This window comes from Erigeron canadensis, chromosome 7 (assembly GCF_010389155.1).
Source record: "Erigeron canadensis isolate Cc75 chromosome 7, C_canadensis_v1, whole genome shotgun sequence".
Lineage (NCBI taxonomy): Eukaryota > Viridiplantae > Streptophyta > Magnoliopsida > Asterales > Asteraceae > Erigeron > Erigeron canadensis.
This window is the reverse complement of record NC_057767.1, coordinates 39,086,675-39,112,563: the sequence shown is the minus strand read 5'-3', so window position 1 is coordinate 39,112,563 and position 25,889 is coordinate 39,086,675. Positions and strand designations below refer to the sequence as shown.

General features: G+C 31.8%; 2 protein-coding genes across 2 annotated transcripts; one reads left to right on the top strand and one right to left on the bottom strand.

Moving 5' to 3' along the window:
• Positions 1–5,375: 5,375 nt before the first annotated feature.
• Positions 5,376–5,957, top strand: LOC122609526. Its single transcript, XM_043782562.1, has 2 exons — positions 5,376–5,711; positions 5,772–5,957. The coding sequence occupies exons 1-2, from the start codon at positions 5,376–5,378 to the stop codon at positions 5,955–5,957; spliced, it is 522 nt and encodes a 173-aa protein (XP_043638497.1).
• Positions 5,958–12,702: 6,745 nt separating this feature from the next.
• On the bottom strand, positions 12,703–16,332 carry LOC122609525 (O-fucosyltransferase 19-like). The gene is made up of 8 exons (XM_043782561.1): positions 16,054–16,332; positions 15,306–15,378; positions 15,125–15,204; positions 14,727–14,815; positions 14,452–14,584; positions 14,067–14,299; positions 13,081–13,557; positions 12,703–12,943 (listed from the first exon to the last, which is right to left on the bottom strand). Exons 1-8 carry the CDS (start codon positions 16,330–16,332, stop codon positions 12,751–12,753), a joined length of 1,557 nt encoding a protein of 518 aa, XP_043638496.1. The 3' UTR covers positions 12,703–12,750.
• Positions 16,333–25,889: the final 9,557 nt, after the last annotated feature.

Sequence of the window (25,889 nt, the reverse complement as noted above, 5' to 3'; positions counted from 1 at the left end):
TATATATATGCATATGTGGAAGGGGTATATATATGCATATAAAGATGATACTCCGTAATATTTATTAAAAAAATAAATAAATAGTGTATTTATTGATCATAAGTTTGACGGAAGGAATTGAAGCCGCGTTTAAAAATGGAAAGGAAAACGAAGATACGGCGGGACTACGTACGTGTAGTTGTTTACTAATATTACACACTTATGTAATATTCTTCCATCATCAAACTCGGTCCGTCCATTTACATTTCCTTCAAAGAAAATTTAAATTTTAAATATAAATTCATAGTTACATACATGTATTGTATTTGATTTCTCTATTGGTATTCCATCTAATAGGTAGACATATTTTTATAAAAGTAATTTTAATCTAAAATCATAATGTCAATTTAACATAACACATTTTTTAGTTAGGTATATAGACTAACAAACAAAAATAGTTAATAATATTAAATTAGAAATTAAAAACTTATATAAATGCTATGACTTATAACAAATTTCAAACAATAAGTGTGAAAAGGACGAAGTCTTCGAGTTTGGAAGGTGAAGAGTAATTTGGAAGGGGGGTGGCGGGTGAAATGTCAAACAAAGGGAATATATGTGGGTTAAGGAATCCATGTCTCTCTAGAATTGAAAGAAAATTAAACGGGAATTTCCCACATACTATCTCCACAGTATGTACACAGGCGCTTTAGGCGTCCTTAGGTAACCTTGGATATCTTTTGTTATTGAATCTTGTCTAAAATAAGGATTTTTTGAAGGTTGTCCTTATTTAATATATTTTTGTTTTAGTTAAGGTAAAAGAATATGTAAAAATGTTTGTATAATTGGAGATAAAATTATAAGATTTGAAGGATTTATACGGATGTAACAGCTCAAAGACACCTAGGCATTGGAGATAGCCTCAATTTTACGTTTAGTTAGTGGTCCAATAAACAAATGAGATTATTCTAAGCGACACATTGCAACACGCTTACTTTAAAATAAGCATTTATATTAATGGCTAACATTTAATTTATGAGACTAACTACTTAGAAAAGTTGTCACCGAAAATGTTAGAAAAAAAAAGTTTTTCGAAAAAATTTTGTAAAAAGAAAAATGATGTTTATTATGTGGCTGCTTACATAGACCGTCTCAATAACAAGAAAACATGTTATTTACCTTAATTGACTCGGAATCAATTAGAAAGAAATGCCTTTAATTTGTTTTAAATTTAGTATTGTCAATATGCCATTTTTATTTCATAATACACAAATTACCTTAAAATAGAAATCAAAGTAAAATGAATACTCTCGTATTTATACTATATTATAAAGAAAATAGCTCATATTAAAAGTTACATAAGGAAATAAGAACAATACCCTTAATGAGTATATAACACTATCAGTCGTTGTTCTTTTTAAATATCTACATTAACTCTTTACATCAATTATTTAACATCACTCGACGCCGCCAACACCACCAACAGTCGTCCCCCACCACCACACCGTCGTAGCCACGAAAACCGTTGTATTGCGCGGGTAACGTGCTAGTTTATTTTCATGATTAAAATAATGTTTAGTTATTATATATAGGGTGGTAGAGATAATTTTAGTGTATATTTTTTATACTAAAAAAACATTCTCAGTTAAAGTAAACAAATTACACCATACATTTATTTAAGATTGTGGAACTCGGGAATCAAGATCGGATCGACGAGGAAGGGAATAGGGTTCTTAAGACTGGAATCGGATCGGGAAAAGATCTCGTTTGCCTTTTTATATAGAAAATATATATTTTTAAAAATATGTGCATAAAAACAAATTATTATATATAACAATTTAGCTATAGTAGCTATTTTGTCATCATACGCCGTTTTAAGATAAATACCAGATTTGTCAGATAAAAACATAAAAATCAGCCTTGGTGCAGTGGTTTGTGTCTTTACCTATTGGGTGGGAGGTCACGGGTTCAAACCCCACTTTCTCTTTCTACATTTTTTTTTTGTTTTTTTGCTCTTGTCCCCTATCTTTTTTTTTTCCTTCTTTTTTCCCGCGCCTCCTGTTTGCTTTTTATCATTTCCTGTCCCTAACTTTATATAATTTATGAGTTCTTCTAATTTTTTTAACATTTGTTTTTCATACTTTTTTCTACACTTTACACTATGTTCTTTTATAAGTTTTTACAATGCTATTTTGTTTTTTATCTTATTTTTTTACTTTTTTTTTCCATTATATATTCGTTTTTAATTTTTAAACATTTGGTTTCTATACATTTTTCACATGTAACATTTGGTTTTGTTATAACCTTTTCATTTGGTTTTTCCCTAATTTTTTTTTTTTTTTTTTTTTTTTGGTTTTTGGTTTTAGTGCATTCTTTTTGTATAACTAAATGATCAAGTTTTATATAACTTCTTATTTCCGTTTTTATCTTCGTTTATCGTTATGTATATACAACTGACGTTATACGCGATCTACAATTTACGTATTGTTATGTGTCGCGGGGCAACGCCCGGAGTTAAAATTCTCGTTATAAACATTTGATAAATAAAAATAAAAAATTTGTTATATAAAATAACAAATTTTATAACTTTATATAGCTTATTATAATTTCAATATACATAAATAGTAGTAACAACTTTTTATAAGTGGACTAGGATTTGTATTAAAAAGAGTTAGATTATTTGGGCTTTTCTTACTTATATAGTTTTGGGCTTTCATTTTCTTGATTATTTTATTAAAAAGAGTTAGATTATTTGCTATCTAGTAATATATATTTAAATACTTACACTACGTCATTATAATATTTTCATGGTTACTACAACATACCCCATTTAAAATGATTTTGACCTCGAAATTGTATTAGAAGTCTTGCCTAAGCCTTCATGATTTTTGAAATTATAGTATCTGCTTCCACGACATCATAGTTATATGCTACATGTTATTTAGACGGATATTACACTTTAAATACGGTTTGAGCGTGAAAGGGAACATAGAGCTACAGGAATAGATGCATATATGAAGACTTTTGGAGTGACAAAAGATGTAAGGAAATGATAGACAATGCATGGAAAGACATAAACGAGGGATGTCTAAAGCCAACTAAAGTGTCGCTGGAATTGCTTTATGATGAGCGTTCATTATGTAATTATTTAATCTATCATTAGGCCGCATTTTATTGTCTAATTGAGTTTATATATATGAACTTTCGGTACTTAATGAGATTTACTATTTACACAGGTTCACCGATAATGCCGCGTATTGGACTCGACTAGATGATGCCGTGACTGCTACATATGATATGGACTAATAAATATATAAGTCCATAACTGGTGGTGGTCTCGTATAATGTCCAGCCGAAAAAGAAAAGGAACAAGTCAAGGCTTTGGGCCATTATAGTTGTGAGCAGCAGCAGACCAAAGAAAGAAGTCGTGAGCCCAAAGAAAGAAAAGGAAAAGCTGGGTCTAGCCCACTTCTGTCCGGTCCAGAAGAAGAAAAAGAGGGCGGCGCCCTTTTGCTTACTGTCTACGCAGCGCATAACAACAGCATAACTATTCTGTATATATAGTTATAATAGTTACGAGCTGCTGCAGCCTACAACAATTAATAACTAGGTCAAATAATAAAAGGGTTTTGGTTTTGTTTCGAAGGAGCGGCCGAGAGAATAAAGAGAGATAAGAGTTGCGTGACTTCAACATGCCCATTAATCCATTATTAGTTTGATCTTTCTCTTACTTTTATTATTATTGTTAGCCTGGCTAACTTATTTGCAAGACTATATATTTGACAATTGTTATTATAAATTTATTTATTTTAATAATTATTAGGTTTATTTATTTTGCCATGAGTAGCTAGATATATAATTTTGCGTTTTTTTTGGATAATGTGATCATGCCGTGATATTTTATATTAGATTGTTGAACCGTTTCTATGCTTATCGCAAATTCATGCTTATTAAGTCATACAAATGTTATTAGTTTTCATATACAAAACTGGTTTGTTGATTTGTTTGGGAGGATTTCATTCGGTCTCTTTAGAGCCATTAATTTGTTTTGCGAAACATTAATCGGTCTATAATTAAATGTGGTCTCTTGACTTGTAACCGAGCGAGGGATGATTAATTAATAATTTGACTCAACTGAACATGTGTTTTATTAAATTGTTTTATTTGATCCGGCGAACGAAACCGGATCCGAGTGACTAGAATAGTTAGCGTCTAAAGAACCTAATTAGAACCTAGACTTACATAAAAGATTAAGTCATAGTTACAAAACTCAGGTTTTAATGCATAACAGTGAATCTAACGAGCCTATTTATAGGGTAGTGTGAGTCTAATGACAGCTCTACAAAATAGTTTGGTGAATCTAACGAGAATCCAAACGTGAGAAGAGTTGTTCAACGAAGCTAAACTGTTTTCCAAATGATCATGGCATGTGAACTGTTCCAAATAGATGCATTATTTTAATTGTTATTGTCTTTCATTTTTAAGTTATTATGTGTTTCCTCGCTGGACCAAGCAGTTGGAAACTTTGCTAGATTAATAGTTTTTCTTATTTTATCTTATTTCGTGACAAACCTTCAAATACTAGAATTACACCTAGCTACTTTCTTAGACACAGTCCCTGCGAACGATCTTGGTCTTACCTATTTACTATGCTATGAACGAACAGGTCCATTGTCCGTGAGTAAGTGTAGTAGAGAAGTTAACCTTGAAATTTATAAATTTAAAACTAGTATGAAATTAAGTTAACATTCTCACTCATCACTTTATCCGATTGTTAATCTTTCAAGGGTGATATATGTGGCCTACAAGTTCAACGATGGGTTCACCTTCTCAGACTGGACCTTGAAAGACTATATTACTCTCTTATGCGAGGAATCTGTCCCTATATAATCGATCATATTTAACCATATATCCAATATTTCCTGTAATGTCGTTTTTGAAATAAATTTGCCAATAAAAGATTGAATAAGATACTTTCTGCGCAATACTACTACTATGAATTCGATTTAATGATAAGGTGAACATTACATACAATTTATTGTACGTTAATATATAATTGGTTAAGCATCACATATATAATTCATATAACATATATACATTTACTATACTTTATAATTCATATAACATATATACATGCACTATACTTTATGATGTTTTATTATTATGTAGGATATATGGAGGCAACCTGTCTTGGAGGCGTAAAATGCTTCAAATTACACCATTGATTCTGAATTTCCTTTGGTTTAAACTTGGGAATGGGTTGAAATGCTCAGCATGGTTTAACAAGTGAGAGAGTCATCTCTAACGCTGGATTCTCACTAAATGCAACGGTTGCGGATATCATAACTAATGATCATTGGGCATGGCCTATTGGTTGGAATAGTTTCCTTTCCCCTATGGATCTCCCGAGCCCGAATCCTAATTCTCAAGATATTATGTATTGGAAAGATAGATTAGGTATGCTTAGAGATTTCTCGGTTAACACTGCTTGGGAGGATCTTCGCTTTCTTGCTGATGTGGTCGAGTGGTACAATCTTGTGTGGTTTGATCAATGCAAACCGAAACATGCTTTCATATTATGGCTTGTTATCAAAAGGAAGCTCAAAACACAAGATCTGTTAAGCCATTGGGACGGTCAAGGAGGAGGGAATGTTTCCCTTAACTGTTCACTCTGTGAGACTCAACCCGACTCTCATGATCATCTATTTTTTAATTGTAATTATTCGTCACAGGTATATATGGACTTCTACGCGACCAAACTTACTTCTCAATTAACTACATGTGCGACGTAGGATGCTATCATCCATGGTCTCATGTCGGGTGCCAAGAAGAAATTTGGTCGTGCAGTTATTTGTAAACTGGTTTTGGCTGCCACAATGTATCATATTTGGCAAGAAAGAAACTTTGAGGCTATTTCAAAGAAGGAAGAGATCCATGGCCCAGCTTGTGGAACCTATTTTTGGTACGGATTGTCTTAAACTTTCTTCTTTTCACTTCAAAAAATCTTTTCGCATGGAACAAACCTTTGATGCATGGGATGTTGCTAAGTCGTGTCTGGTTTAGTTATATTTGGCTGTTTTAGCTAGATCATCTAATTATTGTGTACTTTCTAGTTATGTACGTTGAGTCTGAAACACATGGGTGCGTTTTCATGTAATTAGTCGGCATGACATTTCAGTCATGTCGCCTGATGATTTAATAAAAGTTCTAACACATGGTAAAACCCTTTGCCCAAAATATATATATAGGGTAAAGTTATTTTGAAAACCTTTTTTTTGTGAGAACCTTTGAGAATTTTTCAAATCAAGCCCAACCGATGATTGTTCTTTACATGAAAATTGTTTTTTGATTGTTTTCTGAATAAGTTATGAGTAATTTTGAAGTTTATAATTGTACGGAGCATGGATTATCATCTGTTATACAATTATGTGGAGATTTGGATTCATGATCACATGTGCACGAATATTGCTATGATCATGTATGCAAGTCGATCACATGTAATCATAGCAATATTTGTGCACATGTGATCAAGAATCCAAATCTCCACATAATTAACAACAACAACAGTACCAATCCCTGCGCGGGGTATGGGGGGGGGGGTAAGTTGTAGACAGTCTTACCTCTACACAAAGGTAGGGAGACTGCTTCCATAGGGACCTCCGGACACAAAGGATTGCAAGACGGAAAATGCGAAATATTTAGAAAATCATACCTGTCTACCAAGAATCTGAAAAGAAGAAATACCTGTCTGCTGGGTCCGACTACTATGCGGGTCGAACGAGTATCAACCATGCACCCTACTGAATATCTTAGAAATATGTTTGACAATACAAATACGGAAGCAAACCATATTGGGCATATTAAACAATAATAAAAGTAGCAAATTAATAAGTAGTCGAACAAGTAGTGAGAAACAACCAAGACACACATACATATAAATAAGAAATGACAAAACCTGAAAGGAGCCCGATTGGGCGAATGCAGTAACGACTTCTAAACAACCTATGGAAAAAAAGGAACTTGGCCCGCCTAGCTATACTACTCCTAGTCCTCCCACCGGCTCTCTAAACCATTAAACTAGTCCTAGACACCTAGTCCTTTAGATAAACTCTCATTGGTCATGTCCTCCGACAGACATTTTGGGGAACAAACACAAGAGTAACCTCCCCCCTCGGTTTAGGCCTCTCGAGACTCAAGGCCAAAAACCCCTACGAAAGGTCACAGAGAACCAAAGTCTAAATAAAAAGTCTACTTAATCTAAAACCCATATGCCTTACCCTCGCATTCCACTACCTCTACCTGGAAGCTCCTCTAACGCATTCAGAAATCCGTGCTTCCACCTCCATCTACCTACCACTCTTCCTGTCACGTCAAAGTCCACTGTAGCGTAGCTGAGCCACTTCTCTAGGCCAAACCCTCACAAACCACCTTTGGCAAGGCAATATGGGAAAAGATGACTATCTAGGTCGCCCAAAAATCCTACCCTAACCTAATATTCTACTCTAATCCTAGTTCTCCATGCCGTCCTATCTGACGTCATGTCCTCCGACAGGCCAAGTTCTATTAGGTCCTTCGCTAATCGTTCCTCCCACCTCATCTTAGGTCGTCCCCTTCTTCGTATGCCGTCTACGTGAATAGACTCCGCTCTTCTTAGTGGTGCAGTTTCATCCCTTCTCCTAACATGGCCAAACCATCTCAAGCGCTCTTCCCTTAGCTTGTTAATGATGGTCCCTACTTCAAGTTCTGCTCTAAAAGCTCCCTACTTCAAGTTCTGCTAAAGTCTTCCCGCAAGTCCACCTTAACATTCTCATCTCAGCCACCTTTACTTGAGCCGCTTGGGCTTTCGTCATCGCCCAACATTCTGACCCGTATAGCATAGCCGGTGTAATAGTCACTCTATAAAACTTCCCTTTCGGCTTTAGCGGGATCCTCTTGTCGCACATGACTCCAGTAGCTGCTCTCCACTTCATCCATCCGGCCTGGATTCGATGTGTCACGTCTTCGTCTATCCCCCCCCCCCCCGATTTGTGTATCACCGATCCCAGGTATTTAAAAGACTCCTTCGGACACAATATCCGGCCCCCAATGCTAATAACCCCATCCCCATTTTGTATAACGGATGATAATTCATGCATCCACACATCTATAAACTTCAAAATTACACATAAGTTATTCAGAAAACAATTTTCATGTAAAGAATAATCATCGGTTGGGTTTGATTTGAAAAGTTCTCAAAGGTTCTCGCAAAAAAAAAAGGTTCTCAAAATAACTTTTCAATATATATATATATATATATATATATATGTTGTTTTCATCGTATGTTCAACTTACAAATTTATAAAGAATCCAGTTCGAATACAAACCGATAATTAAAATTATGATTTAATTAAGTGTTGGAATTTGAGTTATCAATTTGTGATGAATACTATCATGCAACGCGTGAGAGCATATATCAGGTAGAAAGAGGCAAAGAGGGAAAAATAAAAAGATTACGAGTATTAGATTAATCTATGATTTTATCGTTTAGAAAGTTCTGAATATGTGTCTTTTGCTCAGGTCATCCCCATTCACAACCCAACTTAACAATATTATTTATGTAAAAACTAATTTCTGTCTCTTAAATCCATTCAACCCAACCATAACCATTTTTCACACTCCCATTAACAACTCAATGAAGGTATTTCTTTAAAAAAGTAATAATGTTTTAGTTACTATTTTTCTTATTTAAAATAACTTACAAATATTAAAAGTATTATTCTAATTCAATATATTAAATTACTAATCATCATTAAAAAAAAATAATCACTGACTAAAACATTAAAAAATATATATTAAAAAAAATTAAACGAGTTCATTGCGCAAATGGAAAATGTAACCAAATAAATATTAATTAAGATTTAAGTTAGATTCGTATTCACATTTTATAACTTTAATATGGACGTAAAATTTTGATAGTAATATTTAAATATATAAATTAAGCTATAAAATTAAAAAGTTATAGAATTACAAACAAAAGTTCACATTTCGCAAAATAATGAAGCATTTACATATCGGATATCCCCATACCAACAAATAGTATAAAATATAAGCCAACTTATGTTGGATGGAACGAGCAAGTCGGCTAAACATTAGATAGGCCCTACCAAAAAAGTAGAATATTTCTTGTTTGCTGTTTTTCTCCTTTTCCAAATACTCATGTGCTTTAGTATGGCTTCATTTGTGATCGTTAATAGCACGCACAAATTAAAGGAGATAAATCAACCTAATTCTTTTATTAAATTCTTGTCAAATACTTTGTGACTAACTCAAGTGATTAAATTCTTTTCAATACTTTGATAGTCATTTACAATTAATTCTTTTCATCTATCACAACATTTTCATTCAAAATCTTTCTCACTTTATTTCTCATTACTATCTTCTAAATTTGATAACACTCTTTTTGCATGAGGAGTTTTTAGTTTTATAAGCTTTTAATTAAAATTTTATGTAACTGTATTTCCTCTAGTATACTCCGTATTAATTTGGTGTCACTAACAGGATTTTTTCTTGGATACTTTTATGTTATCCTTTGGAGTTTCGAGAGTGAGATCATCTGATAATATTGTAATTATTCACACTTTTGTTGACGTGAACAAATTATAAAAATTTGCCTTGTCTTTAAGTGTGTAAAACTATATTAAACTGAAAGTGTGAAAAGTATGAAGTTTTAGAAATATCTAATTTTAAGTGTGTACTTTCATATTTAATTTTTCGCATCACTTTTGTTGTGACAAGATATATATATAAAAATTTACACTTAAAGTTGTAAACTTTAAAACTTCACACTTTTTAGTGTGAATAAATTTATGATTTAATATAATTTTATACACATAACAAACTTTTATCTTTTTTTTGAAAGGTGAATTTCGATTGAAACTTCGTGTTGCGATTCGACAGCGAGAGGTCTAGTATACGTTGTCTTAATCGGGTATGCCCGAGAGAGCTCTCTTGAAGTAGAAATGTCTATTTCAATTACCCAATGGGAAAAAAACCCTACTAATCCGCTCGAATGCACGACGATTAATAGGGTAAACCTTGACCCCTCAGACTTAAACCTAAGTATACCCAAATCAAACCCTCATAGAAGGACTACCTATATCTTAAAGTTGGTGGAATGAAGATTCGAACCTGAAACCTATAGCCTATAGGTCACCAGGAGAACTCCAAACCACTTCACCAACTCATCATTGATAACAAACTTTTATTTATATCTATACTTCTATACTATATAATAAAAAGAATAGTCTCTCATATTGAAAGTTACATGAGGAGAAATGTCTAAACTACTCTCTACAAGAAAACTCTCATCTTTTCATTTTTCACACACACGCAACTCCCTCTTAATATCTCTCTTTTTTTTTCATTTGCACCATTTTAATGGTATCATCGCTGCAACACGTATGTACCATGTTAGTTAGTTTTTAATTATAATTTTATGTAACTATATTTCGTCTAGCATATTAGTTTGGTGTTACTAACAATATTTTTTCTTGGATACTTTTATGTCATTACAAATAATGTTGCATTGTCCACACTTTTAATAAATGTGAACAAAATAAAAAATTTATAGCGTTTTTATGTGTGTAAAAATATGTAGGACTAAAAGTGTATGGAAATTCTTCACACTAAAAAATGTGTAGATTTTAATTAAAATTATTTAGTAATACCCCATTTGTTCACGCTAACTAAAAAGGTAGGTGAACTATATTAAACCAAAAGTGTATCACCGTTACAACACGTATGTACCATGCTAGTTAGTTTTTAATTAAAATTTTATGTAACTGTATTTCATCTAGTATATTAGTTTGGAGTGAGATCATCTAATAATATTAAGATTATTCAAACTTTTCTTGACGTACGTCTTTATGTGTGTAAACTATATTAAACCAAAAGTTTGAAAAGTATGAAGGTTTAGATATATGTGATTTTAAGTGTGAACTTTTATATTTAATTTGTTACACAACTTTTGTCAACACTAACACAATATATAATGTGGATAAAAGTGGTGTGACTAATTATATATAAAAATTTACACCTAAAATGATAGATTTTTAAAACAACACACTTTTTAATATGAATAAATTTATGATTCAATAATTTTATACACATAACAAACTTTTATAAGTTGTTTACATTAACTAAAAATATTATTATTTCTAGTGCAATTCTTCATCCGAATCTAGACATTAAACCTACTTTTATGATCATGTTTATGAACTGAAACCAAATCTAGACAAACACAAATGCACATCAATCTTCTTCATCCGAAATCTTATAAAACGACCAACCTACTCTAAACCAAATATATAACATGTGCACATGATTATAGGTAACCAAAAGTGAAACTTACCAAATTAACCACGTACATTAATTAGAACAGACGTCGTCTATTTGAATCCATGGTATATTATTATCAGACCTGGCAAATTGGGCGGGTCGGGCGGGTTTGGGTAACGGGTCGAAACGGGTGCGGGTCTAAGTGGGTAATTTCAGGAATGCGGGTCAAACGGGTGCGGGTTGGGTGCGGGTTGACCAGCTTTTTTTCCCTAAAATTTGACCCGCTTTTTTTTTCCCCAAAACTACCCATGTCCAATGTACTACATAAAGTGAATTGAATTCTTTAATTACTTTTAACAAACCATTAAACACGATTCTACGCATGCAACAAGTGACAATGTGAAGTTCAAAAAAACATGAAGTAAATTATGTACACAGTACACGTATGCCTTTTCCTTTTACCACACTTTCTGAACTTTCATATATATATATATATATATACTCGTATAAAATAAAAATGAAATAAAGACATATAAATATAAACATAATATATATATGTACGACTATATTCCTTCTTCATTACTTCACCGTCTCCGAGAAACATGCTAAGTTCCATTCATACGTGATGAGATTCTGCTTTATATGCTTACCCGTTTGAGCTTGTAGCCTTAACCCGCTCGACCCGCAAATTACAGATGGGAATTTCAGTGGGTGTATCTGAAACCCGTTTTCTTTTCCTTCCTAGCTAGTACCCAAATAAACCCAACAAGGGATAAAATTTACCCAATTAGACCCGCTTTTCATGTTACGGGTTTGGATTGCCAGGCCTTAATATTATTCATTGAGGTATACATATGTTTATCTTTAATTTCAATTCGGGGGTAAAATAAACATTGTGTAGCCCATATATGCATCGTCTACTATACACCTTTTTAGTTTGCATATATAGCTTTCGGTAAACATATACAGTAATTGCATCATATATCTTGACGTCCTATTTCTTTGATTTATGTCTCTTTAATTAATTATTTGGTCATGTCATGGCTAAATTACTCGTACAATCTACATTGCATGCACATGATGAGCAAGTGACTCACAAACAAGTAACATGAAAACATCATCTTTCTTTATGACTTTATCATGCATATATATATGATTGTACTTGTATATTTTTCTTTTATGTATGTATGTATAAAATTAAGGTGAAAATATAAAAAGATAAAAATGAACTCATCATATCTACTGTATCTAAAACCTACCACTTTCGGGACCAAAAATAGACAAGTAACCTTGGTGCTAGCTAAGCTAGTTGTTGTTTTATCTAGCTAGCAGCAACTAGATCTGTAGGTACGTGTAGGCAACGTACGTATTGACCAAAATTGTTAATTTGCGATCAAACTCCTTGACTCTTGTATCAAGTTGAAGATGGCCGGATAAATAGATAGTTGTTTTCGATCACTGGGCAGAGCAAATGCAGCCTGGAAAAGGGTTGGAGTAAAAATTCTCCTCTACTTTAGGAGACTCCCCAACCTTCCTCTTGGATGGCGCACCTAGCCGGTATTTATGAATGGTTTTGACTCCAAGACTGAACATGTCCCAAGATATCATTCCTTTGTCCAACTCATCTATCAATTTCACAAATTGTTGCCTGCGAACGCAAGGAAACAAATTGAACCATATATAATTCATCCCATCTGTTTAATTACTTGAAGTAGTACCATAACTTAATTTTGGAAATTAAGTACGTAATAATTAATAATACGAGTAGAAATTAAATAACTTTACCTATTAGGGCTAATGGTCTTGCGAAAACCTTCAAACTTCCGATGGCCTTGGACCACCTTTGCCATATTTCCGTCGTAGGTATAAACAAAAACGTCACTCTCAAGGGCGACAATGTGATCAACAGCCGCAAGACGATTCTGGTACTGCTTAAAAGCATCCAACTCCTGCGGAGTCATAAGCGTGGTATGAGAAAAGACGTTAGGGTAGTCCTTGCGAAAGGCAGCCATGCTCGTATTGCCATATATTTCACCGGCGACTATGTATATGTTTGTGTCTGGAGGGTACCCCATGGCTTTAAGGAAGAAAGCGGCCTCTCTAGGGGACATGGGGCATCCCCCTTGCTGTCTCCTTTCTTTGCTGTCTATTTCTTTTTCTTTCCAATGCTTCACACCGTATCTCATTGCTCTTAGCTCCTGTGCTTCATCTACGCTCAAACTGTGGCTGCAGCCTGTGAATGCAAGCATGTCTTTCTCATATCTGTGCAAAGTCAATTCATTTTCAGTTCTGACTTTCAAAGTCAAAAAGGACCCACCCACCATATTTAATTTTGACTTCTATATAATTAACTTGATATTACTCGTACTATATATAAGCTTAATTTATTCCTTCCTTCCTTCCTTTGAAGAGATTTGTGCTAACAAGAGTAGTAAATATATCCAGGTAACCAAAGTAGATATATTGACGTATGGGTAGTACCAAGTTTGACTCCAAAAGTCAAACTATGTATCTTAATTATCGCATTATTAAGCATGCGAACTTTCAAACTCAGCTGATCGACTACGTTTCATATTGGAAGCTAACATGTCTCTATAACTTTTACAAGAAGATATCATATATTAAATGTTGATCCTAATATATATATATATGTTTGAGGTAAAAATATGATTTGATCATAATTCATAAAGTAATGTAAACAGTTTGAGTTAACATCATAGATGAGCAGCAAATGCATCAATAAAGTGAGATATGAAAGATGATAGTGTTACCTCAAATGAAGAGCGATATAGGGTTGATCTTTGTTTCTTAGTCTATGAACCAACTTGTTTCCAAGCTCTTCAATCTCTGCAGAGTAACGAAGAGCCTCATAATTCGCTCGACATCTGAGCTTTTGCAAAGAGGGTGCCAGCCGGTTATTGGCAAGTCTTGAATCGGTATGAGTAAACTGAACTACTTTGTGTCTCTTCAACAATGAAGTCATCTCTCCTTTATAATAACTACCCTGCATATGGACCAATTAATTTCAACCGTACAGAAAAGTTTCGATATAATACACGTACGTAGTATATTTTTATTCAAATTTATAGATTGTATGTATCTAGCTATATATATATATATATATATATAGAAAGAGAGAGAGAGAGAGTAGCACACCTTTGACCATGATATAGGAGCCTTAAGATGCGGCTTTTTACTCGCGAATCTGGTTGGTAGATACTCTACAATCTCAATATCATCTCTTAGAACATCCATGAAATGCCTCCAATCAAATATGTCCTTAAAATCACTGCAAATAATTAAGAAAAGATCGAGAGCAAATATTATATATTATTAATCATTGCAACCTAGATGTATGTTGTGGGCGGGGCAGAACAGAAAGTGCAATATGTAATTTGCAGGTTCATATATAGATAGATGGATGGATATACCTGGGGTCGGTCCAAAAGGATTGATGATCAAGAGAAGGGAGAACAAGGGTGGCGTTCATGAGCTTAGCAATGGCAACCATGTCGCATATCTTATTGCATCATCATGACATATACAATGTACGTTAGACATTCATTCATAAACTAAGATTTTGTTTCTGGTAAAAAATTAATTAAAACAGGCCTCTGATCATCAAGTCTCTAACTTTTGTACTGATCAATGGAAGTTTTTTGTATTTGGGCGCGCAACGTATTAATTATTTGTATAAAACTGGAATCAGTTTGTAAGTTTTCGTTAGATTCATGGCTTTGTTGATTCTATATAGATACCTCAAGTAGCTAGCTAGGAAGAGATAATTAAGAGAATTATACTCGTGTGTGTGTATATATATATACTGCACGTACGTACCCCCGGTCCTCATTTGATTTAATCCACCATTGGCATGAACAAGAAGATACCCGTTTGTTGCTGAGTTTGTCTCTATAAATTAAATAGATAGTAATGAATATTTCAAGTACGTTAAAGATGATAAAAACAAGAAAAGTATAGTAATAATGACAGATACGGTGTGGACGACTAACTTATTCGGTTTCTTGGTCTAACAATGCATTGATGATAATCACTGCTGTTCGGTTTCATCCAGACATCTTCAACCTGTGTGAAACAAACAACAATATTATTATATGCTTGAATTGAATTGAATATATATATATATATATATAGTTTTTCTTTTAAATATATATATATAAATTGCATTATCATCAACTTTTTTGGTGACAAATACAGTACAAAAAATAATCGAGGAACAAGAAGAAGGAGAAGGTAAAAAGGCAATACATAGTAGTGGTTATGTAGATATGTACTCATATAATAGTGGAAATTAATTGAAGGGCATGCAGAAAAAGATTAGACTTAGACGACTATGTCTAACATCGATTCCAGAGTAAGTTGGTTGGTTGGTTGGTCAAAAGTCAGTGTATATGAAGAAAGACAAACAGAGAGACGACTCTGTTTAGTTTGTTGCAGCCCACTCCTTCCTCGTTCCCCCCCCCCCCCCCCCCCCCCCCCCCCTTTTTTTTAATCATTATTAACAAAAACTCCACTGTTTTAGAATTAAACCTCTGACCCAATTATTAAATAAAAAAAAAGAACTTTTTTTTTTTTTATAATCTGCATTGGACTAATATGAAACCTCCGAGACGATAATAATATAAGAGTAATAAGAAATACTGTATAATAATGTGTACGGCGGATAGAAAATCTAATATATATGGAAATTAAACAGTAGTAGTAAAAATTAAAGGAGATGGATGGATGGATGGAAATTACAAAATGATTACTACTAGTAGCATTAAGGAAGAAGACGGAAGAAGAAGGTCGATGTTGGTGGAGGTTGGTAGTGGAATCATCATCTTGAGCATAATCTGAATCATCTTCTTGTTGTTGTGATGATAATAATGTTGAAATAATTCTCTGAGCCTTTAAAGAAGAATCACGTCTATAATCTCTCAATATCAACGACGAAGAAGTCGTCGACCTCCTTGCAACTACTATTGGACGACTACTAGTACTAAAGGATGATAATGAAAAAACAACCATCATCATCATACTTACGATTAGTATAATCATAATCAGGGGGGCGGTTATAGGACACCCTCCTCCTCCTCTTCCTTTAAATAAGTTGTTGTTGTTGTAATATTGATTATTATGATGAGACGTACAAGAAGAAGAAGATCCTCCTCCTCCTCCTTCGATAGAATAATTAATATTATGACTGCTGGTACTGTTCCTGCATTGTTGACATAATAATAATACCGGTATATTATTTGGGTGGTTTTCGGTTGTTATTATTATGGGTGATGTTGACGACGACAAATCTGTTATTACCGATACTGGTTCCGGTGCACGACGACGGTGGCTTCTACTTCTTGGACTACTACCAGCCGTTGACATCTTTGATTGACTTGACAAGAAAAAATCTAATATACGAAAACCAACAATATTTATATATGTAACGATCGCCTACGTTTGAAATTACAAAAAGAGAAGACCAAAAAAACAAAACAATGGAAAGAAAGAAGGAAGAGAGATAAAATAAGAAGAAGAAAAACAAGGAAGCAAATCAAATCAAAACAAAACTGAAAAGTAGCGGAAGAAAAAGCGGTAATTTGGCTTTGGGTTGGCCAGGTTGGGAGTTACTACTTAATATATACTCCGTAATATATATATTTAATATAAATAAAAAGTACTCTAATAAATAATGTGTGCGTGGAAAGGGAATAAACGTTGAAATTAAACAACAAAATTATAAAGGAAGAACAAGCAGAAGCGATATTATATACTCGTACAACGTATAGTCTTTTCCTTCCATGTGGCTCCCTCGATCTGCCAAATCTCCTATAAATAACAACAACATTTTATATATAAATTCTGTTCTATGTATAACAACAACAACATGACACAAATTTTATACCAACATGCTTCCGGCAACTTCTTTTCTTGTTTTTATTTATTCTTATAGAATATATATTACAGATTTTTTATCAATATAAAAAAACAATTCTTTTAAATTATTTTTTTTTTATATGGTTTAATTAAACATACCCAAACAAACACTCTTCCCAGTAATAATGATCGTGGTGCATCTTGGCAGAACGGTTATTCATAAGATTGAATATCCAAAAGTGACGACAAATACATATAAATTGAAAGAAATCTTCAATATAATATAAATTTAGCTATCCGTAAAAAAATATATATATAAAAAAAATAAAACACTAAAAAGTATATATAAAATAGAAATCTCCCATGTTAGAGAACTAAAATTATTCCTATTTTAGCCTTTTGTAACACACAACAAGGTGGAAACATGGGTGTCGAAAAAAGCAAATCGAGCATGACATAGATATTACATAGAACAACGATTTAATGAATGATAATGGTTACGAATGAACCAAGAATTAAGCATACAATTCAACACAAATCAACAATTCACAACAATTTAACCAAATGCAACTAATACAATCATTTCAAAACAACAATTGTTCATCCCTTCACGGGAGAATTCAGGTCATCGATCGACCTCGAGAATAAGTCCAATCAAGAAAAAGCTACCAAATGCACATATTCCTGATATAATCTAACGAAAGATGTGTCGCTTCCTTGATCTAATCCAAAGCTAGCCTTCAAATCAACCCTGATTCCTAGCATTTTCTCGATTACATGAAAAGTGTACTAAATCAAGTCAACACAAGGTTGGTTAGTTCGCATGTTTGAACAGCATAAATCATTTGTGCCGATATAACCAAGATAATACAATTCTACAATGATAAGGGGATACTTAAGGTACGACCTTACAACATGGCATAAGGATCACAACAAGAGATCACTAGTCACATCACAAGCAGCAAACAATCAATCAAGTCAATCAATCCAAAACATTTATACAACATCAATAAACTATCAACATGTCAGATGATAGTACTCGAATTGCTTCCCTAAGAGTTGTCAAGGGGCACTTCCATTAGACAACCACGTATTACGAACGACAACTGAGATGTTTCCTGTTGGATTCCAGGACAGGACGCGTCCCATTTGACAATCTATACAACGCATATTCATAATGCCCGAGGAGCTTTCCGAGGGCATACAAGTATCAAACTTCCAACTACATATTGTAACAATTAAAAGACACGATTAGATATATTTTTTTGATTTTTCAATTTTCATTTTATTTGTTTATACTTGTATACTTACACATATGTAAATTTTTTGTTTTTACATGTAAATTATTAATTGATCTATGTAAATTACTAATTATTTTTTTTATGAGTTTTATCTTGATAACATCCAACTATTAACCATTGATATCTACCGCTTACAAATGAAAAGTATATATATACGCATAAATAAAGTATATATATAAAGAGAAAAATGAATATAAAGTTGTTTGACATTTAAGCTTAAGTGTGTAACTCATCATATACTAAATTTTCAATATCTTTCATATATATAATATATAAATGATTTGGTCGTATTATAAATTTAATATATGAGTTTTTCACGCCTAAATTTAAGTGTCAAACAATTTTATATTTCAAACAATTTTATATTCCAAACCCTCCTATTTCTAAATAGAAAATTCTTGCTATTCTTTTTCAACACTTAACTAATAATTAATAAGAGAGAAAGAAAAAGGAAAAAAAAAAAAAAAAAGTCAAGATCACCCATAAACTCATAGAAAGAATTGTAATTAAACTTATAGTTGTAGAATAAATCAAGAGAGCCGGTGTCATAGGTTGATAATTAGAAATGAGTGAAGTTCACGACGAGAATATGTGGTTGGTTGAGTAAACGACATTTGCGTACACCACTTAAAAAATATAATAATGAAAGAATTGTTTTTTGTCGAAACGACATGACATGCATTATCTTTTTTAGACAATTCTTCTTTCATTTATAAATTCCTTTCTAGGTTTCCTTAATTTCCAACTATATCTATATCTATCTATATCTATATCTATATACATAATAAAACAATAGTTATCCTGACTTTTTAAAGTCATCCACCTCAAATTAAAATTACCTCTAAACATGTCACATAGGATTTATCCTATGTGGTACCTCTATATTTTTTTCACACTAATAGATTTTCATTAAATAATATAATATAATTATACATATATTTTAAATATGGCATATAAAAAAGCATATATATATATAATTTATATTTATATAAATCAAACATATATAAAAAATCACAACTAACATTACATAACATTTTTTAACTTTTTTATTTTAACTATAAACACTTCATAATTCATGACTCATAATCCATTATATTTTATTACTTTTTTTTTTTCATTTTCTATTTACTATATACACTTCATAATCAAACTATATATATTACGTTCAACACGTACACCTCAAATTACATAACCCTTTATAATAATCTATCTATACATATATTATGTTTCACAGTTTTCTTCATTGTTAGTTTATCATAATCATGAAGTATTTTTCAATTGGTTTTTAATTTATAAAGTTATTCTTCTATTTATACATATATTATGTTTCAAAGTTTTCTTCGTTGTTAATTTATCATAATCATGAAGTATTTTTCAATTGGTTTTAATTTTTAAAGTTATTCTTCTGTCGTATACCAATCCATATATATATATATATATTAAGACAGTAAAAATCATAGCCTTTTAAACCCTTCTTTCAACCTAAAGCTAGCTTTAAACATTGTCACATAGGATTGTATCCTACGTGGCATCTCCATACCTTTTTTACAATATTTATCTTATAACCTCTATTTATTCTCAAAACCAATGTAATTTATTTTATTAAATATAACATAAAATATTAAATCAAAACTATATACACAAAATTAAAAAAAAATATCAAAACCCATATTAAGATATAAGAAGACGTCCAATACATTTATTAAATTGGCAATGATATTTGACATAAATAATATTTATTTATTAAAATATATACAACTTTGAAGACTATATCAAATTTTAAATTTTATTTAAAAATATTATTAGGTTATACACGACCAAACAATTTTGTTGTTTCTCCTTCGTTCTCTTGGCCGAAACCTTAACCAAAATTGGTTATTCTAGCCACAAAATAATGTCTATTTTATAATGATAATAGTAGTTATTTTGAGTTTTACGAATGAATTTCTTGATTGTTGGAGATAAAATACTTTATTTCCTAATTGTGTTTAGGATTATTTTTTCCCGTCACTACATAAGGTATTTTCTCCATCTTTTCAGCATAACTGAAAGCAAAAACTATAATGATTTTCTCTTATTTATCTTATTATTTTTTACTTATTCGTATTGTATTATGTGTATTTTATATGACTAAATTTTTGTCATGTTTAGTTTTTTTATTTTGTATATATTATTTCGTTTGATGAATATATAGATATCATGTTACATTACCGATTTACGTTTGATTTGTTAATGATATCAAAATATCTTATGTTAAATGTTGGTGTGTAATCACTATAGTAGGTTTAGTGACTGTGATATCGACATGTCAGAAAAGACAAAAGATGACCAGAGGTATTCCGGGAATTAACCATTAACTATAACATAATCAATTTCAACATAATAAGCCTATAACTAGTCGCGCTTCTCGCGGGGTAAAATATCTAGTTTACTATATATCCATCGTCGGCTTAATTACACGTTGTAGAATATTGCATCGGCTTATATATAACTAGATTAATATCCGGTCGGTGACCGGGTTACGAAGTAAACTTAAAATCATTTACTTAAAAATAAATTTTATTGTAAAATCAAGCATAATGTTAAAATGAAATTTTATCTTGTACACTTTTTGATATAACATATATAGAATCGTTTATAGAATCGTGTTATTACATATTGAGATTGTAACTGCTCGGCCTTACCCGAAATTCGACTTGAAAAACCAAGTTAAGGTTGTGAAATCTCGACCTCGTAACCCGTCAACTTTATTTTTTAAGTCAGGGTCAGGTTGACTTTTTGGGTTAAAAGGTCAATCCGTCAACCCAAACATATTTAAATTTATATGATATTTTTTATTAGGTAGACTCAACAACTCGGTTGATCCGATATCTCACAACCCATTTGACTTCAAATCCACGTGCAAACCCGTATGACTTGATATCAACCCACCAAACCATTTAACTCACCAACCTGATTTTTTTTTGCGTTGGTGGTTGGGTTGGTTATTGACAAGTTTTAAGTGAGATTTTCAAATCAAACTTAAATATCAAGTCGAATTTGGGTTGTGTATTTCAACCCGCTAACTCGAACCCCCATTAGTCTAGACTTATTTGACTAAACAACAAAAGCTTAAAATATTTATTCCAGATAAATAGTTTATAATTGGTTAATGTTTGGTGTGAAATAATAATGAGATTCATTAAGCTGGTAATTTAATAACTATCCTTCGAATAACATTTTCATATTTTATTGTGTTTATATCTAAAAAAAATTAATACTATAAAACGAAATATATAAAATGGATATTGATTATCTGTAAAATAACCCTTTATTACTAAATCAACATGAAGCTTTCTTTCTCTAATATATGTAAACCAAAATTATAATAGAACACATTCAATTGCTAATGAAGTAATGAGTAATACTTAAGATGAAAAAAAAAATATAAAACAAATAATAATTATTGTAATTTTTATAGAAAGTTCTAATATAGACAAGTTAGAGATATAACAAAACTTCCCATAATTAAATACCGGTTAAAGTCGTATTTGACTATATCGGTTCAGATTTTGAAAAATCGGCTTGAAATAGGTTTGGTTTTCGGGTCCTAAGATTGGGTTAAGTTCAGGTGGGGTTCGATTGGGCAAAAGATACCGAAAAAACCCAGTCTTGACTAATCGGTTTGGATCGGGTCGATTTCATATTTGGACACGATCATAAGGAATATGGAGTGAAGCCTCAGATTAAGCCGACTTACTTTGGCCCAAGAAAGAATGTTCGACTATGTTTAGTTGGACCAAGAATAACAATGGAAATAAGAAAATATTAAATTTACAAACATCATCACAGTGAATGGTGTAATTATAGCTGATAGAGATAGAGATAGCGATAAAAATTAACGACGGACAAATGAAGGAAGAAACCCTTCCTGTGCAGGAAACTCCATTCTGTCATCAATACATAAGTTTTTTTTTTTAATCAACAAAAGAAGCATAGCAAACCGAAATTCCCAATTTAATAAAAAAAAAGGTAAATTTTTTCTTCGCATCGTATGTTATATTAATAGTTATAATTATTATAAGGAAGATTAGTATTAGAAATTTTAATAATGTATCACTATTATTAATCAAGTTTCAGACAGTGCTAGGAAAGGTTCAGAGAAACCAGTCAGGGATTTTGTTGACAATAGGAGCATGGGTGTTGTGCTTCAGTCATAGCTTCCAGACAGTGGGTTAAATGAGCCAGTACTCCAGCTGTTAAAGTCTCTACAGTTTATTATCTGCTTTAAAGGAGAGTGTTTGTTCTCGGGGTTTCTTAAGATCCGACAGTTCGTTTCAGTGGGAGCCGGTAGAAGCAAAGAACGAGTTAGGGGCAGAGATTGCCTGATGGGTTCATTTTCATATATATATAATAAAAACATGTCTCTTAATTGATGACATGTAAATTTCAGGTAAATGACGTTGGCCATATTGAACATTATTAGCAAATCATATCCGGATAACCCGACCCAACCTGAATTGTTTTAGGTTTTTAGGATTGGGTTATTTAAATTTCAAGTTTATTATAACCAAACCTTTACAGTTTAATTGGTTTTGTTTATATGGATGATTTTATAACTTCGGTTAACCAGAATAACTATATAAAATTTAAATTTTAATTAAAGCTATTAAATTTAAATGATTATTTCATTTTTTTATTAACTTTTCTAGATTTAATCAAATAAATTTGAATATACTTATTGATTGTATAAAGTAATAAGCGTACATTTTATAATTATAAATAGTAATTATTTTATTGATATGATTATGAAAATAAATTCTTAACTGTTAAGTTTTTTTTTAAAAGCACTTTTTAAAAAAAAATATCTTTATAATATTTTCTTTTATTTTATGTTACGTTGTTATCAAACTTTATATAAACTTTTTTATCATAAAATATAAAAAATATTGGTTATTTATATTTAGTTTTACATTGTTAGTAATTTATGATATATATTTAAAAAAGATAAATATAAAGTATATACAATATAAAGCATTTTTAAAAAATAATATCATCATTTTTCACCATATGCCTACCTTAGTCGATCGTAATCCACTAAACTAATGTTCAATGTGTTATTACACGAATTCATCAACAACACTAATTAATACTACTACATATATTTATGAATGAATGTAAAAGAGAACAGAGAAAATCAAAGAGAAAAAATATGTGTAAAACAATAATGAAATTAGTTCCATAAGCCTCTTTTATATTCGTACATGAATCAATTTCTTTGTTTGTCACTTTTAGTCTCTAGAACTCTTAACCGACTTCAACTTAAGTCCGAGGCTTTTTATCTTGACATTTTTAGTCCTTACAACTTTCTTTCTTAGTTTTTTGTTAAGAAAATAATTATATAAAACTAAAAATTAATTACAAAGAAGCTCTACAAACCAAAAAGTTACAAGTAGCAACCAATTGGCTGTAAGCAAAGAGCACCAATAAACACAAAACAACAACCAACACTATGATTAACACATATAAGACTCTACTAAAATCTAAAACAAAAACTAATGCTAACAATGTCTTCTACCACATCAACCTTCCATCTTCCAAGGTGTAATGCACCATTCAATCCATTTAAGAGATTGCTTTTTCATTCTATTTGATATCCAAAAATGTGAAATAACTTGAATTTCATCACAAACCTTATACAAATTTTCTTTGCTATCTTTAAAAACCTTCTTGTTTCTAGCTCTCCAAATAGTATATAACATTAATCAAAGTACCGTTTTCCAAACCGTTATTTGTTTCTCATTAAGGCCAATTGCCCCATTATGGTTGAGTAGTTCCTCTACCGAAAAACTATTAAAATCACTCATTCTCCACCATTTAAAAATATTTGTCCACCCTCTAGCCACTTTTTTACAAGTTACAAAGCAATGATCGATTGTTTCAAGTTTCAACTACATCATCACAATAAGGACAAAGTGTAGAGTGAAGTTCAATGACTAAATAGTCAAGCCATGATCTCACCGGTATCTTCTTTTTTGAATTCTCCAAATTAGAATGTCTACTTTTCTAGGCACCAAGTAATTTCAACTTGTTTCCAAATTTGAGCTATGGTTGACAAGAATTACCTCATCAATAAGCTTTCTTAATTCCTTCACCGCGAAATTTCCATGCTCCGATCCACAAGATTCCATTTTCAACAATCTTTTTTATCCCGTCGAGGTGTCTTTTGTTGAATTAGGTTAGTCAAGGTAAGGAGTTCGCTTAAGCTTATCAATCTAAGAATAAGATTATTCTTTCAACAAACAGGAGTTGTGACCGATTTGGTATGATGCAAAAAATTAATTAACTGAGATGTAACACCAAAATAGTATTTTCGACACGTGACAAAAAGAAGTCGATATTCGTGTTACTAAAGTGGCGGAGTCTAATTTATCATGACCCCCACTGCATTTTGAGCATATATGTTTAGTAATGATTATATGTAGATTATAAATCATCACCACACCAAGTTGTTCTAGAATAAAAAATTAAAGTAAATTAACGCAGAATGAATGGGTCTAATATAGTGTTTGCTAAGATTTTGGTATGTGATGATGCGACATGGTCACTAGAAAAAGGGCATTGAGGAAACCTTATACTGATATCATAATTGTACCCATCGACTCATCGGTATGAATCATATGATATCAGTAAATTAATGCATAAATGATTTGGACACCTCGAATAATCAAACTCGTATCTTTAAGACGTTACATGTGACTTTAGGTTTCATTGATAATGAGTATGTACCTTAAAAAAATTGTTTTTTTTAAATAATTGACGAAAATCAAACTTGAGACATGAAGGTTACGAAGTGGTTCTCTTTCCACCACACGCCAACTCCTTGTTAGTGTGACATGGCCACTAGTCAAAATGGTCAAACGTTCTTTCATTTTTCTACATATAAAATCGTTCTATGAATTGATAAACCTTAGAACCTGTAGTGATCAAAAAAAATAAAAAAAGGTATTTTCTAATTCTTCAAGGTAGTGTCTTTATGGTTTTTAAAAAAAAAAACATTTTTAGAAAACTATAATTAGAATGCGTTTTTTTTTTTTACCATTATTTTACATGTTTTTTTAGAAAACAAAATTGAAAATAAAGGGTAAACACCCCTTAACTTCTTGTCATGGGCGTAGCTTTTAAGGGGCGGGAAGGGGTACCCGACCCCCCCGAATTTTTTTTTGCGATGTAGGGGTATATTGTTTTCGTTTAGAAAATTTTTGATATATTCATTTTCGACCCCTCATTTTTAAGAAAAAAATAGTGTTAGGGAAAAGAAAATTTAGATCCCGGCCTCCCACTGAAAATTTTCAAGCTTCGCTGCTACTACTGCTTGTAAATATTACTCCATTATAACATGTTTTTTATTTAATTTTTTTAACTTATACATCTATCATC